This window comes from Hyla sarda, chromosome 2 (assembly GCF_029499605.1).
Source record: "Hyla sarda isolate aHylSar1 chromosome 2, aHylSar1.hap1, whole genome shotgun sequence".
NCBI classification, from domain to species: domain Eukaryota; kingdom Metazoa; phylum Chordata; class Amphibia; order Anura; family Hylidae; genus Hyla; species Hyla sarda.
This window is the reverse complement of record NC_079190.1, coordinates 443837508-443856624: the sequence shown is the minus strand read 5'-3', so window position 1 is coordinate 443856624 and position 19117 is coordinate 443837508. Positions and strand designations below refer to the sequence as shown.

Below are 19117 nucleotides of genomic sequence, written 5' to 3'. Positions count from 1 at the left end.
CAAGAAATGACACAAACCATCAGCCCCTGCACTTTTTTCCTTTGTGAGCTGCAGGAGGGTCTGCCATTAGAGAGCTAAACAGGTCACATGGTTAGAGAAGTAGTGAATATAGATGAGGGAGGTGTGTGTGCCTCAGCCACTCAGGGACAATAACACAGCACACCGAAGTATTCTTAGCTGCGGAGAAGGGAGTGTGGCAAAGTGATATTTGAGGCCCAGCGAACTGGTGCCCAAGAGTCATCATGTGTGATAAAAACTACTGGACTTCCTACCTGGAGTAAAAGCTGAGAGAAATAGGGTATGTGCTCAGCAAATATTATAATTGTATATTGAAAAGTTATATAACTTTAACATGCAGCTATATAAAGGATCATTTCATTTGGCGGGAATTCTCCTTTAAGGGGGCTGCTGATACTACTACTACCTAGGCATCCCAGCTGATTTGTTTTAAAGTCAGATTCCCAATAGCCTTTAAAAATCCAAAGCTGCAAAAGACTACACAAAGCATCTGCACTGTCACCAGCCAACGACCCAGTTATCTGTCTACAGCCCCCTAATGCTTGTATGTATATGCACCAAGTGAAATTAACTTCATGAAGTTCTCCCTACTTGTGAGTGCCACATCTTTATTCTTTCTATGTACAGATTTACATATGCATAACCTGGCTGAGCACAGCTGGTAATTGAAGCATAGTGTTCCGTCTGGAGCAACACATCTCCTGCTAAGGTGTGTACTGATACAAGAGGGGTAGTGCCAGACCCTGAATCGTTGTATCACATTTAATTCTAATCCCACCTTTATACAAATTGAGTGCCAGAAATCAAATCAACTGGTGCCAGAAAGTTAAACAGATTTGTGAAATACTTCTATTAAAAAATCTTAATCCTTTCAGTACTTATCAGATGCTGTATGCTCTACAGGAAGTTCTATTTCTGGAGTTCTTTTCAGTCTGACCACAGTGCTCTCTGCTGACACCTCTGTCCATGTCAGGAACTGTCCAGAGTACAAACAAATCCCTATAACAAACCTCTCCTGCTCTGTTAAATCTGTTTAACTTTCTGGCACCAGATGATTTAAAAAAAAAAAAATTCCACTGGAGTACCCCTTTAAGGGACAGAGGGACTATCCATCAAAAAGAAGGATGCTTTGGAGGTGTGAAGCATTGTATCTATAACATCAGTAATTTCTCTCTCTCTTTCTCTCTCTCTTTCTTTCCCTCTCTTTCTCTCTTTCTTTCTCTCTCTTTCTTTCTTTCTTTCTTTCTCTCTTTCTTTCTCTCTCTTTCTTTCTTTCTCTCTCTTTCTTTCTCTCTCACTCACTTCTCTCTTTTTTTCTCTCTATTTCTCTCTTTGCAGCTGCTCCTTTTTCCTCCCCTCCATAGGATTTTCTGGGAAGTAGGTGTAACCTGATCTCTCAGTAAGCTGATAATATATATTTATAACCAAGATTTACATGGCTTTGTCTTACCAACCCCTTATCACTGTTCTTTCGATAATTTTCACCTTATGTTGAGATACTTCTCCTACTAAACCATTTCCCAAAGCAATAAAATTAAAATTAACTGGGTAAAGATACACATAATAATCCTCTGAGCTGTGCACAATTAAGTCATGTCATCAGCAGAACCATTCTATGGAGGAATATATGTCTGACAGTAAAAATGGGAAAGCACAGACAGTTGGTTAACATTGAGAAGATCTACCTTTTCCATCTTTTCTTTGCATCATGTCTTTGCCAAACATTGGCATCTGTGGTATGTCCTTCCCATAGTGTGGCATGTGTGCCTTCTCCTTTCCCATATGTCCCATAGGCTGGTATTGTGGAATCTGTGGAGGTAATTGTTTCATTCCATAATAGGCACCTCCATTGCAATAACTCAGCAGACTAAGAAGTGTGACCGCTAACAGTGGGAGTCTTTGTACGAAACTGTGTGGAAGCGCCATGACCTAAAATGCAAGAAGATAGTATATATTACATTGAGCATAGTAATAAATACACTATATTTCACTTTATAAAATCTTCAGTTAAAATAATGCTCAGAGATCGAGAACTTTTTTGTTTTCTATAAGTTACTGTTTACACTGGAAAATATTTTTTTTTACGTTTCAGATTCCAAAATTCAGCACTGCTTAAAGGGGTACTCCTCCCCTAGACATCTTATCTAAGATTTCTGATCGTGGGTGCAGATTTCTGATGTTCAGAACACTGGGGTGCTGGCCTGGATATTGAGGGGGGTCCCATAGGCCAAATCCCAACCCAACCAACCCCCTTCCCCCTGAAGATGTATTTGGCAATTAATTGAGAGTAAATAATCAGTTCAGGAGGCAGGGGGACACACCATTTGTGTGAATATAACATAGCAGTACTATGAATGCATATGGAATTGTGTCTGTGTGTTGTGAGAAGGTGAAGGGTATTGTGGTTGATGGTCAGTATGTGCCACCAAGGCTCTTTGCCTTGGTGAAGTAAGAGCCAATAATTGTCCATTGTCTGTGTTGCGATGCTGGAAAGCCAATCCGGGACGGCTCTTACTGGGAATGGTCAAGTGTTGGGTGGGGGCCATTCCCCACAATCCAGACTGCCTTTTGTTGGCCTTAAAGGCAGGCTGCTCTACCAGCTGAGGGGGATTTGCATGTTGCAGCTCACACTGCCAGTGAGCTGAGTTTTGAGATCTTCCTTGTGGAGTGTGGAAGCTGGTGAGCAGAGTGCCTGGAGGCTTGGAAAAGACTTGCTTGATACCGCAGGAACAAACACCTAAGGAACGCAGGGGGACTTTTGTTACTTTTTCTTTGATCTGCATTTAAGACTGTTTTCTGTTTGCCAAGTGTGAATAAAACAATGATTTTTGATTTGAAAAGTCCTGTTTCCGTGCCTCTATACTGCAACCGCAACCTGTCTGCAAGAGCGAGTCATCACATTTGGTGGAGGATGTGGGCTATGCAGTGATGTCAGCGATTGAGTTGCTGCACACTGTTGCTAAGAACTAGGCCTGTGATAACCCGTCAGAGTTGTTGCTAGGGGCAACGATCCTGCCGACAAGTGACTGTCAGTACGGCAGGAGTGTTTTCCCCAGTGAGTCAAGGCAAAGGAGTGTTCCAGTGACCGCAGTGTTGCCAAAATGGAGGCTGTTATAAAAGCGCTCATGGAGGCCAACTTGCAACAGCAGGAGACCAACAGGCTCCAGCAGGAAACTAACAAGTACCAGCAAGAGTCCACCAAGCAACAGCAGGAGTTCACCGAGCAACAGCAGGAGTCCAACAAACACCGGCAGTTGGGGTGACCACCACTACGGTGGAAGAGGAGGTGTTGTCTCTTCTGAGTGTAATGCTAGGAGATGTGGAGGAACTGCCGTCAGGGCCGGAGTTGGCAGACCTCAATGTCTCAGGAGCAAATTTTGGTACAACACAGCACTCTATCTCAGGCTTGGGAAAATGTATTAATTGTAGAAGGTGCACCACAACAACCGGGAGCTGAGATTGTATACCCCCGTTATCCACCAAGGGATGCTGCACCGGGTAAACCAGGTACGGGGTGAGAGTGTGGAACAATTGGTGGTGCTTAAAGCATATCGGAGGCTTGTGTTAGAATTAGCCCACCAACATGTTCTGGGGAGGCACCTGGGCCAGCAGAAGACGCAGGACCGAATTTTGCAGCGTTTTTACTGGCCCAGCTAGAGGTCGAAAGGTATTGTGAATCTTGCCCAACATGCCAAATAATTATCCCCCAGCCACATTACCATAGCCCCCTGGTCCCCCTCCCGATTATCGAGGTCCTGAACAGATCGCTTTGGATCTTGTAGGTCCGTTGTCGAAATCCGCTAGAAGGCACCAAACGCCTCCAGTTAGTCCTGGACTATGCGACTCGGTATCCCAAGGCGCTACCTCTGCGACATACCTCGGCCAAACTCATAGCTAAGGAGCTAATGGAGATGTTTTCCCGAGTGGGCTTACCTAAAGAGGTGTTGACTGACCAGGGCACCCCGTTTATGTCAAAGATAATGAAAGAGCTTAGTAAGTTACTGCAGGTAAAACAGCTACGGACCTCCATGTACCACCCGCAGACGGCTGGCCTGGTAGAAAGGTTTAATCAAACATAAAAAAATATGTTAAAACGGGTGGTGGCTAGAGATGGGAAGAATTTGGATCTTTTGCTTCCCTATCTCATGTTTGCAGTGCAAGAAGTGCCCCAGGCCTCTACTGGGTTCTCGAACTTTGAACTACTGTACGGCAGACATCTGCGTGGTCTGTTAGACATAGCCAAAGAGGCGTGGGAACAACAGCCCACACCGCACAAAAGTGTGGTTGAGTATGTCCCTCAGTTGCAAGAGCGGATGGAAACAGTGTTGCTCTTGGTTAGGGAACACAGCCCAACGAGCCCAGAGTAGAGTCTATAATCAACAGGCTCGGGTTCGGAATTTTAACCCGGGGGATCGGGTTTTTGTTCTGGTTCCAGCAGTCGACAGTAAGATTCTGGCTAGGTGCCAAGGCGCTACCTCTGTGACATACCTCGGCCAAACTCATAGCTAAGGAGCTAATGGAGATGTTTTCCCGAGTGGGCTTACCTAAAGAGGTGTTGACTGACCAGGGCACCCCATTTATGTCAAAGGTAATGAAAGAGCTTAGTAAGTTACTGCAGGTAAAACGGCTACGGACCTCCGTGTACCACCTGCAGACTGCGGGCCTGGTAGAAAGGTTTAATCAAACATAAAAAATATGTTAAAGCGGGTGGTGGCTAGAGATGGGAAGAATTTGGATCTTTTGCTTCCCTATCTCTTGTTCGCAGTGCAAGAAATGCCCCAGGCTCTACTTGGTTCTCGTCCTTTGAACTACTGTACGGCAGACATCTGTATGGTCTGTTAGACATGGCCAAAGAGGCATGGGAACAACAGCCCACGCCGTACAAAAGTGTGGTTGAGTATGTCCCTCAGTTGCAAGAGCGGATGGAAACAATGTTGCCCTTGGTTAGGGAACATATGGAGGCAGCCCAGCGAGCCCAGAGTAGAGTCTATAATCGACAGGCTCGGGTTCGGAATTTAAACCCGGGGGATCGGGTTTTGGTTCTGGTACGAGCGGTCGACAGTAAGTTTCTGGCTACGTGGCAAGGTCCTTACGAAGTGATCGAAAAGGTAGGGGAGGTGACATATAGGGTACACCTGCCCGGGCGGAGGAAGCCAGAGCAAGTATACCATCTAAACTTGTTGAAACCTTGGAAATATAGGGAGACTAGTGTGGATGACCTAACAACGAATTAACCCATAGGGGTTAAAAGAGTCCTCTTGGATATGTGTTGATAAATAATACTTAACTTTTAATGTGTATAAATAAAAAGTGAGAACAAACATTTAAAACCACACCTCATGAGGTGACACTATTTTACTATTGGTCCCTACTATACACTAATTAGTCTAAGCGCCACTGTTAGTCCCCGTTTAGGGTATGTGCCACTATATCAGTCCACTAAGGCACATCACTATGATAAACTCCAAGATTTGGAGTGGACGTATAGTGGAGATAGCTTGTAGGTCGACCAAGGTAAATTTATTTTATGGCCAGCCTACCATTGGAGCCTATGATGATTGACATCAACCACTGTTCAAGATAGAGTAACCCAACCCCCCACCACGCTGTGCACCGCGGGTGTGGGTTGGACGGTGGTGCTTAGGTAGGAATTAGTTATTTATGTGCATTTCACTCTTTAGGTCACGATGAGGTGCAAATTTAAAATAAAATGCTTTCACCCCGACATGTTTCGCCCCTCACAGGGCTTTATCAAGGAGACAACTGACAGCAATGAGTGTCTCAGTGCTTCTGAGCTATTTATACCATTTTTGGGAGGGTCTAGTGTAGACCTCACCAATCAGAAACCGTATATATCTCTGCCAATAGAAATGACACACAGCGCTTGTTTCCAGCCAATCACCATACTATCTACTCTATTGTTAACTTACTAGCCAATGTATCACTTACACATCACACGCCACCACACTTGTAGCCAATCAGGATATGTGAACGTCATCTCTATACACAACGAACATTTGCCCAATCGCAGCATTCCACAACCGACAAGCCTCCTCGTCACCCTAATCCGGCTCCGCGATTGGTTTCGTTTTCATGCATCTGTGATGCCTCCTACGAATCACGCTAGGGCTCCACCGGTCTCCGCCCACAGTATCCTTCCAGCCAATCACGCCGGCATACTGCCGTTGTTTACTCACGTGATCCTGGCCATGTGGTACTTGGTCAGATAAGCTGCGCCTGTATCTAGAGTTTGTTTATCCGTTGGTATGGAAACATCACAGTGCAGGTATTGCCTACATACTGTGATAGGGCAAGACAGTGTGCTTACAAAAAACTTATAAGCAAACAGGTAAGTAGATGTTATATTTACATACAATCAATATGCGATGGGTGCATGATCACAAAACCAACTATGGCCACCCATCCATTATATAGGTGCATATATCAAGTGTTAATATACTGGGGTGCATATATTAAATACTAAGGTGACCATGAGTCTAATTAGGGTCATCCATCTAATCATATAAGTGCATATGCTATAAGGTGTATATATTATGTGCTAGAGTGCACACATATATATACATATATAAGTGTGAGTTAAATAATATTATTTATTAATAAAATGTAAAAATATTATGTTGGTGAGTTCATCATGTTGTGAGTTAAATAATATTATTTATTAATAAAATATTAAAATATTATGTTGGTGAGTTTATGATACAGTGCCATATGGAATGTTGCAAAAAAAGTACAGAATGTTGTAGGATGCCACACGATTAGTTCATAGTGGATCAGTGGGGAATATTAAGAACTGGTAGATCCGTGGGAAATATTAGAAACTGGTAAGTATATTATGTTAGTAAGTATATGGTGATCCATAATTAAATGACTGGTCCACTCTTTTGATCAGCATATGACCATTATATATGTGTCCGCTGTTTAAATGCAAAATAGCAAAAATAAATTTCTCTTGGCAGGTATCTGCTAGTCCTTATCTCAATCGACACGTTACTCACAACTGAGACACAATTAATGTTCTCTACTATTTGATATACTAATTATAATAATGTCAATTTACACAACACGGATGGCTGGTAAGGGCTTTATGAGCTACAATAATTACCAAGACATATAAGCACTATGTACTGCATAGGTCATATCACCTGCAATACTATGTGCAGCGTCACGTACACTACATCCTACATTCGCCTCTGGATTTCCTTCCCCAAATCATTCCATTTGGGGTAAGGGGTTATAGCACAAAGGGGAATCATATAAAAGCTGTATAGTTGAAACCCTCATTAAGGCCCAGCGGGTTCAACGTCTTCAAGCGGAAAATCCATTTGGATTCCTCCCTCAGGAGGAAATTGTCTAGATTCCAGCCTCTTGGTCCCAATTTGATCTTCCTTAGGCCCCAAAATTTAAGGGCTTTTGGGTCATTCCCATGTGTATCTCTTATATGACGGGCAATAGGTGTTTCTGCTCCTGTCCTGATGCCACTTATATGTTTTGAGATCCGTCTTCTGAACTCTTGCAAGGTTTTCCCAACATATAGTTTGGGGCATGTGCAAGTACAAACATATACGATACCCGTACTCTTGCAATTAATGAAATCGTACAATTTATATTTTCGGTTGTCTGCAGGATTGGTAAATTTTTTACGTCGGGGTGCATATGTACAAAAATTACAACCTCCACACGGGCAGGTGCCCATTGTCACGATTCGGCTTACAGGTAGTGGATCCTCTGTGTCAGCGAGGGATTGGCGTGGACCGTGCTGGTGGACCGGTTCTAAGAGGCTACTGGTGTTCACCAGAGCCCGCCGCAAAGCGGGATGGTCTTGCTGCGGCAGTAGCAACCAGGTCGTATCCACTAGCAACGGCTCAACCTCGCTGACTGCTGAGAAGGCGTGGGACAGAAGGACTAGGCAGAGGCAAGGTCAGACGTAGCAGAAGGTCGGGGCAGGCGGCAAGGTTCGTAGTCAAGATGGATAGCAGGAGTTCAGGTAACACAGGCTTTGGACAACACTAAACACTTTCACTGGCACAAGGCAACAAGATCCGGCAAGGGAGTGCAGGGGCAGTGAGCAGATATAGCCAGGGAGCAGGTGGAAGCCAATTAAGCTAATTGGGCCAGGCACCAATCATTGGTGCACTGGCCCTTTAAGTCTCAGAGAGCTGGCGCGCGCGCGCCCTAGAGAGCGGAGCCGCGCGCGCCAGCACATGACAGCAGGGGACCGGGACGGGTAAGTGACTTGGGATGCGATTCGCGAGCGGGCGCGTCCCGCTGTGCGAATCGCATCCCCGACGGCCATGTCAGTGCAGCACTCCCGGTCAGCGGGACTGACCGGGGCGCTGCAGGGAGAGAGACGCCGTGAGCGCTCCGGGGAGGAGCAGGGACCCGGAGCGCTCGGTGTAACAGTACCCCCCCCCTTAGGTCTCCCCCTTTTTTTGTCCGACAACTGCTTTACCTGGGACGAAGACACCGGGAGTGAATGGAGGGTTTCCTCAAAGGCAGGCAGTACAGCAGGAGTGGGAATGGGGAGGGAGGGCAGAGGGCGAAGCCTGGCACGGGGCAGTGTGTCACCAGGACGGGGGCCATGAGGAGGCACTGAGGCTTGCCTGACGGGACTGGGAGGGGGGGAGAGGCACTTCCTATGGCAAGCAGAGTCCCAGTTCTTGATCTCCCCGGTGGTCCAGTCAAGGGTGGGAGAATGAAGCCGGAGCCATGGCAGACCGAGGAGGACCTCAGAGGTACAGTTGGGAAGGACGAAGAACTCAATCACTTCGTGATGGGGTCCAATACACATCAAGAGGGGTTCTGTGCGGTAACGCACGGTGCAATCCAATCTGACTCCGTTGACCGCGGAAATGTAGAGCGGCTTGACGAGACGGGTCACCGGGATGCAGAATTTATTCACCAAAGACTCCAAAATGAAATTCCCAGAGGCACCAGAGTCCAAGCAGGCCACGGCTGAGAGGGAGGAGTTGGCTGAAGGAGAAATCCGCACGGGCACCGTGAGACGTGGAGAAGCAGACTTTGAACCAAGGGACGCCACACCCACGTGAGCTGGGTGCGTGCGTGCGTTTCCCAGACGTGGAGGACGAATAGGGCAATCCACCAAGAAATGCTCGGTACTGGCACAGTACAGACAAAGATTTTCTTCCCTACGGCGATTCCTCTCTTCCTGGGTCAGGCGAGACCGATCCACTTGCATGGCCTCCTCGGCGGGAGGCCCAGGCGTAGACTGCAAAGGATGCTGTGGGAGAGGTGCCCAGAGATCTAAGTCTTTTTCCTGGCGGAGCTCCTGATGTCTCTCAGAAAAACGCATGTCAATGTGGGTGGCCAAATGGATAAGTTCTTGCAGATTGGCAGGAATCTCTCGTGCGGCCAGCACATCCTTGATGCTACTGGATAGGCCTTTTTTAAAGGTCGCGCAGAGAGCCTCGTTATTCCATGATAATTCGGAAGCAAGAGTACGAAATTGGATGGAGTACTCGCCCACTGAAGAATTACCCTGGACCAGGTTCAGCAGGGCAGTCTCGGCAGAAGAAGCTCGGGCTGGTTCCTCGAAGACACTACGGACTTCAGCGAAGAAGGACTGGACTGTGGCAGGATCATTGCGGTCCCAGAGCGGTGTGGCCCAAGACAAGGCCTTTCCTGAAAGAAGGCTCACTACGAACGCCACCTTAGACCGTTCTGTAGGAAACAAGTCCGACAACATCTCCATATGCAGGGAACATTGAGACAGAAATCCACGGCAGAGTCTAGAGTCCCCATCAAATTTGTCCGGCAGGGACAAGCGGAGGCTAGGAGCGGCCACTCGCTGCGGAGGAGGTGCAGGAGCTGGCGGAGGAGATGGTTGCTGCTGTAGCAGAGGCAGAAGTTGCTGTAACGTGGCGGTCAACTGCGACAGCTGCTGTCCTTGTTGGGCAATCTGCTGCGATTGCTGAGCGACCACCGTGGTAAGGTCAGCGAGACTTGGCAGCGGCACCTCAGCGGGATCCATGGCCGGATCTACTGTCACGATTCGGCTTACAGGTAGTGGATCCTCTGTGTCAGCGAGGGATTGGCGTGGACCGTGCTGGTGGACCGGTTCTAAGAGGCTACTGGTGTTCACCAGAGCCCGCCGCAAAGCGGGATGGTCTTGCTGCGGCAGTAGCAACCAGGTCGTATCCACTAGCAACGGCTCAACCTCGCTGACTGCTGAGAAGGCGTGGGACAGAAGGACTAGGCAGAGGCAAGGTCAGACGTAGCAGAAGGTCGGGGCAGGCGGCAAGGTTCGTAGTCAAGATGGATAGCAGGAGTTCAGGTAACACAGGCTTTGGACAACACTAAACGCTTTCACTGGCACAAGGCAACAAGATCCGGCAAGGGAGTGCAGGGGCAGTGAGCAGATATAGCCAGGGAGCAGGTGGAAGCCAATTAAGCTAATTGGGCCAGGCACCAATCATTGGTGCACTGGCCCTTTAAGTCTCAGAGAGCTGGCGCGCGCGCGCCCTAGAGAGCGGAGCCGCGCGCGCCAGCACATGACAGCAGGGGACCGGGACGGGTAAGTGACTTGGGATGCGATTTGCGAGCGGGCGCGTCCCGCTGTGCGAATCGCATCCCCGACGGCCATGTCAGTGCAGCGCTCCCGGTCAGCGGGAATGACCGGGGCGCTGCAGGGAGAGAGACGCCGTGAGCGCTCCGGGGAGGAGCAGGGACCCGGAGCGCTCGGCGTAACACCCATATTCGGGTTTTGTAGCCAGGTTTTATTAGTAGCTGTATTGAAGTGGCTATGGACTACACGGTCTCTCAAATTAGACCCTCTCCGATAGGTGATACTAGGATGTCTATAGAGAACATCTTTTAGATCCTCATCTGCCCGCAGAATCGGCCAGTATCTCTTGATGATATTAGCTACTTGGTCCGATCTGTTATCGAAGGTGCCAATACACCGAATCTTTTTATTCAGGTCAGATGTTGGTTTAGGTTTGTCTCGTAGTGTTGATGACAGCCCAAGGCCAAGTTTGTTAGTGGTGGAGTTTCCCGTCCCTCAGTCTGGTGCGAGGGAAGCAGTGGCCACAGTAAAAATTGCTGACAGCCTGTTACGCCGAGCGCTCCGGGTCCCCGCTCCTCCCCGGAGCGCTCGCTACACTCTCGCTACTGCAGCGCTCCGGTCAGATCCACTGACCCGGTGCGCTGCGATACCGCCTCCAGCCGGGATGCGATTCGCGATGCGGGTGGCGCCCGCTCGCGATGCGCACCCCGGCTCCCGTACCTGACTCGCTCTCCGTCGGTCCTGTCCCGGCGCGCGCGGCCCCGCTCCCTAGGGCGCGCGCGCGCCGGGTCTCTGCGATTTAAAGGGCCACTGCGCCGCTGATTGGCGCAAGTGGTTCTAATTAGTGTGTTCACCTGTGCACTCCCTATGTATACCTCACTTCCCCTGCACTCCCTCGCCGGATCTTGTTGCCATTGTGCCAGTGAAAGCGTTTCCTTGTGTGTTCCTAGCCTGTGTTCCAGACCTCCTGCCGTTGCCCCTGACTACGATCCTTGCTGCCTGCCCCGACCTTCTGCTACGTCCGACCTTGCTTCTGTCTACTCCCTTGTACCGCGCCTATCTTCAGCAGTCAGAGAGGTTGAGCCGTTGCTAGTGGATACGACCTGGTCACTACCGCCGCAGCAAGACCATCCCGCTTTGCGGCGGGCTCTGGTGAAAACCAGTAGTGACTTAGAACCGGTCCACTAGCACGGTCCACGCCAATCCCTCTCTGGCACAGAGGATCCACCTCCTGCCAGCCGGCATCGTGACACAGCCTTTCCTCTGCACAGACTCAGGAGGCCAGGGAGTTCGTCAGTAGGAACACCGATGTGTTCTCAGATCTTCCTGGATGTACTTCTGTCATCCGCCATGACATTGTCACTGAATCCCAGGTAAAAATACGGTTGAAACCATACCGGGTACCTGAGTCGCAGCGACAAGCCATCTCGGTAGAAGTACAACAGATGTTAAAATTGGCTTTCATTGAGGAGCCGGAGAGTGAGTGGGCCAGTCTGATAGTCTTAATACCCAAGCCAGACGGTTTGTTGCCATTCTGTAACGATTTCTACAAACTTAATGAGGTTTCCAAGTTTGATGCATATCCCATGCCTCGAGTTGATGAGCATATTGAGAAGCAAGGACAGGCTCGGTATTTTTCTGTTTTGGACCTCACAAAAGGGTACTGGCAGGTGCCCTTGACGGAGGCTGCCAAAGAGAAAAAAGCCTTTATCACACCAGAAGGTTTATTCCAGTACAAGGTGTTACCCTTTGGTCTACATGGCGCTTCCGCTATGTTTCAAAGGCTAATGGATATTGTACTCCGGAGACATGGTCAGTATCCCTCAGCCTATCTGGACCATATCATCATCCACAGTACAGATTGAGAAAGTAACCTTCCAAAAGTGCAGGCAGTGGTAGACTCCCTTAGAAAGGCCGGGTTAACTGCTGACCCCAAAAAATGTGCCATAGGGTTAAAAGAGACCAAACTCCAGGTAAACAAAATAGAAGCCATCAGGAATTGGCCACGACCTGTCACTACCTGACAGGTGAAGTCATTTCTGTGAATAGTGGGTTACTATATGAGATTCATCACCCATTTTGCTATCGTGGCTGCGCCTCCACAGACATCCTAAAGGGACGCAAGTCCGTAATGTTGCTTTGGAACGAACAGGCAGAGCAGGCGTTTTCCGCTTTGAAGTTGGCTCTATGTGGGTCTTCGACTTCAAAAGGGAATTTGTGGTACAGACCGATGCCTCTGAGGTAGGTTTCAGTGCATCCCATTGTCTTGCTCATCCGCAAACTGACCCCGGCTGAGACCAGGTATAGTATAGTGGAGAGAGAGTGCATGGCCATTAAGTGGGCACTCGAGTCTCTACACTATTATCTGTTGGGGAGGAAGTTTCGTCTTGTGACGGATTATTCTCCCCTTAAGTGGATGTGCCAAGCCAAGGACAAAAATGCCAGGGTCACCAGGTGGTTTTGGTCCTTGGAGGAATTTCAAGTTTAGGGTTGAACACAGGGCGGGTCGGTTGCTATGCAACACAGATGCCCTATCACGAGTCCACTGTGGCACAAGTTTTCACCCCCTCAGGGTTGAACAAAGGGGGGGGGGGGATGTGAGAAGGTGAGGGGCATTGTGGTTGATGGCCAGTATGTGTCACCCTGTTGCTGTAGTATGGCTGGAAAGCCAATCCAGGACGCCTCTTACTGGGAATGGTCTAGTGTTGGGTGGGGGCCATTCCCCACAATCCAGGCCGCCTTTTGTTGGCCTTAAAGGCAGGCTGCTCCGCCAGCTGAGGGAGAGTTTTGAGATCTTCCGTGTAGAAGCTGGTGAGCAGAGTGCCTGGAGGCTTTGAAAAGACTTGCTTGATGCCGCATGTCATGGCATGGTGTAAACAAACACCTAAGGAATGCAGTTGGAGTTTTGTTACTTTTTCTTTGATTTGCATTTAAGACTGTTCGCTGTTTGCCAAGTGTGAATAAAACACAGAATTTTGATTTGAAATGTCCTGTTTCCGTGCCTCTATACTGCAACTGCACCTTTCTGCAAGAGAGAGTCATCACAGTGTGTGTATTTATATATCTATATATATAAAACTCAACGTGTGTATGTATGTATGTATGTGTGTATGTTCCGGCATCACATCCAAACGGCTAAAGATATTAACATGAAACTTGGCACACATGTTACTTATATGTCAACAACAAACATAGGATAGATGATTTAACCCTTACTCACCCCCATTTGCCATGGGCGGGGTTTATGTTTAATGTCCTATACAAGTCTATGGAAAATATGTGATACTGCATAACTTCCAAACGGCTGGAGATATCTCGATAATACTTGGTCACATGTTACTTATATGTCCACTTAAAATATAGGATAGTTAATTTAACCCTTAACTACCCCCATTTGTGAGGGTCGGGTTTTTTGTTTAAAATCCCATGCAAATCAATGGGAAATGTATGTTCTCACATAACTTCTGTACAGCTGGAGATATATCAATACCTGGTACACATATTACAGGTCGGGATATGAGGACGGGATGGGAGGTCGAGATAGGAGGTCAAGATAGGAGGACGGGATGGTCGGGATAGGAGGTCGGGATATGAGGACGGGATAGGAGGTGGAGATAGGAGGACGGGATAGGAGGTTGAGATAGGAGGTCGGGATAGGAGTCCGGGATAGGAGGTAGAGATAGGAGGTGGAGATAGGAGGTCGGGATAGGAGGCCGGGATAGGAGGTAGAGATAGGAGGACGGGATAGGAGGTTGAGATAGGAGGTCGGGATAGGAGGTCGGCATAGGAGGTGGAGATAGGAGGTCGGGATAGGGGGTTGAGATAGGAGGACGGGATAGGAGGTCGAGATAGGAGAACGGGATAGGAGGTCGAGATAGGAGGACGGGATAGGAGGTCGAGATAGGAGGAGGGGATAGAAGGACGGGATAGGAGGTCGAGATAGGAGGACGGGATAGGAGGTTGAGAAAGGAGGTCAGGATAGGAGGTCGGCATAGGAGGTGGAGAAAGGAGGACGGGATAGGGGGTTGAGATATGAGGACGGGATAGGAAGTCGAGATAGGAGGACGGGATAGGAGGTCGAGATAGGAGGACGGGATAGGAGGACGGGATAGGAGGACGGGATAGGAGGTCGGGATAGGAGGACGGGATAGGAGGTAGAGATAGGAGGTCGAGATAGGAGGACGGGATAGGAGGTAGAGATAGGAGGTCGGGTATGAGGACGGGATATGGGGTTGGGATACGACAACAATATGTGGGGATGGGATTTGAAGTCAAAAGCTTCCTCCTTTGTTGATTTTCCTCCCCAACAAGGATGAGGAAGGAAAAACTGGGCAACGCCGGGTACCGGCTACTCAGCTAGTATATATATATATATATATATATATATTTTACCCTACAGAATTTAGGTCTTGGGTGAAGAAATACCTAGCTACAACTCTAGGAGCGTGCTCTGGGTTGCCTCTCTCCAACAGCCCCATAGCAGTCACAAGGGCTTCTCTGTGACATCTACTGGCAAAGGCCATAAGTACCATATTTGTTGACCATGTAGCTGCTATTGGGCTACTGAAGAGAGAGGGCTCTGTTCTGGTTGGTCCCATTCCATTCTCAAATGGAGTGAGGTATTGACCATTGGGTCAGAAAAAGTGGGAATAAAAGAGGAAATAAATATTGGACCTAAAACAATTTAACATCCTAAAAGAAAGAGCTTGGAATCTTTTTTCATATTTTAGAGCATCTCATGATTAATGTGTGGAGAGAATAATGTGACCTCATATTTTATGAGACTAAATTCATTATTATGTTTCATGTTCTTTTCATACTGTAAAGTAGAGAACATTTTATCTTTTGTAGATGACTTGCACATTGACACTCATGTTTATATTCTCTATATATTTCTTTCCAGTACTTTTTATAAAGTTGTAATGTTTCAAAGCGCTAGTGATTGTAAGTGTGTTTGGAACATTATCTGCAGAGTTAGGAGTCATAAGGAGAAATAAACTGAGGCAGCTGGGTGGACCGGAGCTGGCACTGGAATCCACAATATGAATATATTGTATTGTATTATTTAAAGGAGATATCTGGTGCGGACTATTCCTATTCCATCCTGCCCGGTCTGCAAAAAAAAGAGAAAACAAACTTTCACTTACCTTCCTATGTTCCTTTAGCCCGGGATGTCACACGGCGCTTCAGCCTATCACCGGCCGAGGCGGAACATCGTTTCGGCCAGTGATAGGCTGAAGCGCAGTGTGACGTCCTGGGCTAAAGGAAGTAGGAAGCAGACAGCCTGGCCAACCGATCAGCTGTTGCAGAGCTCCGGGGGAACGTAGGAAGTTAAGTGAAAGTTTGTTTTCTCTTTTTTTCAGCCTGAGCAGGATGGAATAGGAATAGTCTGCACCGGACATCTCCTTTAACATCTCGTGCAGACTGTATTTTTTTAATAGAAAAATCCTACAGTCTAGAAGTGCTGTATCCCACTGGGATCTCTGCAGGGCCTATTGGTTAAGTGTTGGGTTGGGTTGTGCCTTGATAAGTGTATGTTTCTACATTTATATTGTTTTTTATACTATTTTATATTGCTGTAATGTTGTAATTGCATTTGTACAGGGTTTTGACTGAGAGTAAGGTCTTATCCAATGCAATACATGCATTCTCATACACTTACAAGGGAAACCTCCTAAAGATAGGATGAGCTTACTGTGAACTGTACCTCTCTTTGCAGAGTGAGAACGTTATAGTGAGTAAGGAAGAGGAAGGAGCTCCCTATCTCCTTTCTTCTGTGATCTACGTGTAAATCCAGGATTACTGGGTCTGTATTGCTCCTTAAAACTACCCTGTCCTATCCTGGTGCTTTTACTCTAGTTTCTCCTGAGTAAAAGACTAGAAGAATGAGGAGTGGAGAAGGTCTGTGGGGAGAAGGTGTACCTGTGCTCTATATCTTCACCCTAAGACCTTCTAGGGCTTTAGAGCAGATCTAGGAGCAAGTGGCTGCCAAGCTACATTTCTTCAAGAAACCTGCACCCCACAAAGGGCATTACAGCTCAGAGTGGGCAAAGACTTTTTGGGATTCACTAGGAGCCATCTAATTGATTCATACCTCAGGAAAGAGTAACTTGGGACAAGTGTTACGGTACAGGTTAGAGCAAAGTCTAAAGCTAAGGAACCCTACCATTATACCTTAAAAAGTAACCCCTTCCCCAGCCACATTGGTTGGGTGTATGCTAAAGAGGTTGTGCCCCTATTTCTGTGGAACAGTTACTTTATTGAGTAAAGACCGTTCTATTTTATACTACTTCAGTGTTTGGCTTACTTTCTACATCATAACATCAGGGGGACCCCATACAGTATCATTTGGCACATGTTAAACAGAGTATGGCCTGAAATAATCATGGCAGCCAACATCATCTGTGGAGCCTTCCTCTCCATATATCAGCTGTGCTTAGGATAACCCTACGGAAGCTCTCATGCCAGTGTATCCACAACTGTAACCACTGTAAGACCACAGGTCCCACCCAACAAGTGTTCTACTCCCTGCAACATCGGTGCATCATCTGGGCTGCTTCAGAGTGGTGGACAATAGCAAAACCTGTGTTGTTTGTGACAAATTGTTCTCTTTTTGCAATAAAACACAAACAGAAGATAAAAGTGATGCTATTTTAGGATAAGTTGCTCTATGTGTAAATGTAGGATTAGCACTATTTTGGTCAATATATGTATATGGCATTTCTTATCAGACTACAGGAGAGAATTTATCAATGTTGGTGTGGGTAAATTCTTTTTTTTTTTCACCTTTTCTGTGTGGTCAAAATGTGGATGTGCGCCTGATTTATTACATAGTCACATGGCATGGGATAAATATGGTGCTAGTACACATTTATATGAAATTACTCTTCACAACACCACTTTGTATGGTCTTTCTGCTGCGTCAAATTTAGCGGCTTCTTTTACCCATTGAGGCAAAATGTGCAACTTTTTACAAACGCCCTCCACAGACAGTTTTCTAAACCAGGTCAGGGCTGGAGTAGGTTTGAAACAATGTGAAGGATTTGTGACTAAATGCGTGACTATTAGGGGAAAAATTATAAACCACTGAATTTATGACCACTGCAGAGAAACAACTAACTTAAGGGGGTACTCCACTGGTGCCAGAAAGTTAAACAGATTTGTAAATTACTTCTATTAAAACATCTTAATCCTTCCAGTACTTATCAGCTGCTGTTTTGATCCACAGGATGTTCTTTTTTTTTTTTTTTTCTCCTTTCTGTCTGACCACAGTGCTCTCTGCTGACACTTCTGTACATTTTAGGAACTGTCCAGAGTAGGAGCAAATCCCCATAGAAAACCTATCCTACTCTGGACAGTTCTTAAAATGGACAGAGGTGTCAGCAGAGAGCACTGTAAACAGACAGAAAGGAAATTCAATAAGAAAATAACTTCCTGTGGAGCATACAGCTGCTGATAAGTACTGGAAGTACTGGATTAAGGTTTTTTAATAGAAGCAATTTACAAATCTTTTTAACTTTTAACCAGTTAATTTAAAATAATAATAATGTTTTCCAGTGGAGTACCCCTTTAATATTGACATACCTACACAATCATGCAGATATTGTCTACTTGAAAAGTTACAAAAACAGTGCCCCTCAACTAGTGGGTAATATCTTATATACTCACACTGAGGGGGGGGGGTTATATTTGGTTTTACCCTGTTTTTGTGGTAGTAATTTGTTGCGCAATTTGTTGCAGTTGGTGCAACTTTTCATTGTGACTTCTGCTTTAGATGCAACTTGTCACACAATTTGAGGCGACGCCCTCAATTTGTTCTTAATCTATACCAGCCCGACCTGGCTTACAAAACTGGCTGTGAATTGCATTTGTAAAAATTCACACATTTTGGTGCAATGGGTTAAAAAGTTGCAGAAAAAGTTGCAGAGGAGGAACCATACAAACTAATGTGTAATAGAAATAAAGTGTAAGATAAAAAGTATGTAATTTTTCAATATCACATAATAACCAAGGTTATTAAGTACATGCCATGTACCCACCAGTTGTCAAAGGATATCATGTCTATATATAGACAACATAACACACTATATACTATTTCAGTATATATGTAGCAGGAGAATATTCACGTCGAAACTTCAGAGAAGTACCATATTTGTAGAGTTAGTAGTATCCAATCAGATAACAATGTAGCCATGACATAATGTATACACCCACAAGTTAACCACTTAGGGACCACGGGCGTAAAGTTACGCCTTCGCTTCCTGGTACTTAAGGACCAAGGGCGTACCGGGGACCAGAACGGGGTGACTGCTGATATTGATCAGCAGGCACCCTGCACAAATGCCCAGGGGGTTCATTAGACTCCCCCCCCCCATGTCGGCGATCACCGCAAATTGCCAGTGAATTCACACTGGCGATTTGCGCCGATTCCGGGTCATACGGGTCTCCTGTGACCCAGAAAATAAGGGGGATCAGGGTTGTCTAAGACACCCACAATTCCCCTGAAGGGATAGGAGTGAGGTGGCAAGGATGCCACCCCTCCTATCCCTGCTATTG

At 46.8% G+C, this 19117-nt stretch overlaps 1 protein-coding gene across 3 annotated transcripts in view; it reads right to left on the bottom strand.

The window, feature by feature from the left end:
• COL8A1 (collagen type VIII alpha 1 chain) overlaps nt 1-19117 on the bottom strand; it is a 123907-nt gene that overhangs the window by 9457 nt on the left and 95333 nt on the right. For all 3 annotated transcript variants that reach the window (XM_056559303.1, XM_056559304.1, XM_056559305.1), the window contains one exon: nt 1704-1947. In XM_056559303.1, the coding sequence (XP_056415278.1) occupies nt 1704-1944 (241 nt within the window). In that variant the 5' untranslated portion in view covers nt 1945-1947. The remainder of the gene's footprint in view (nt 1-1703; nt 1948-19117) is intronic.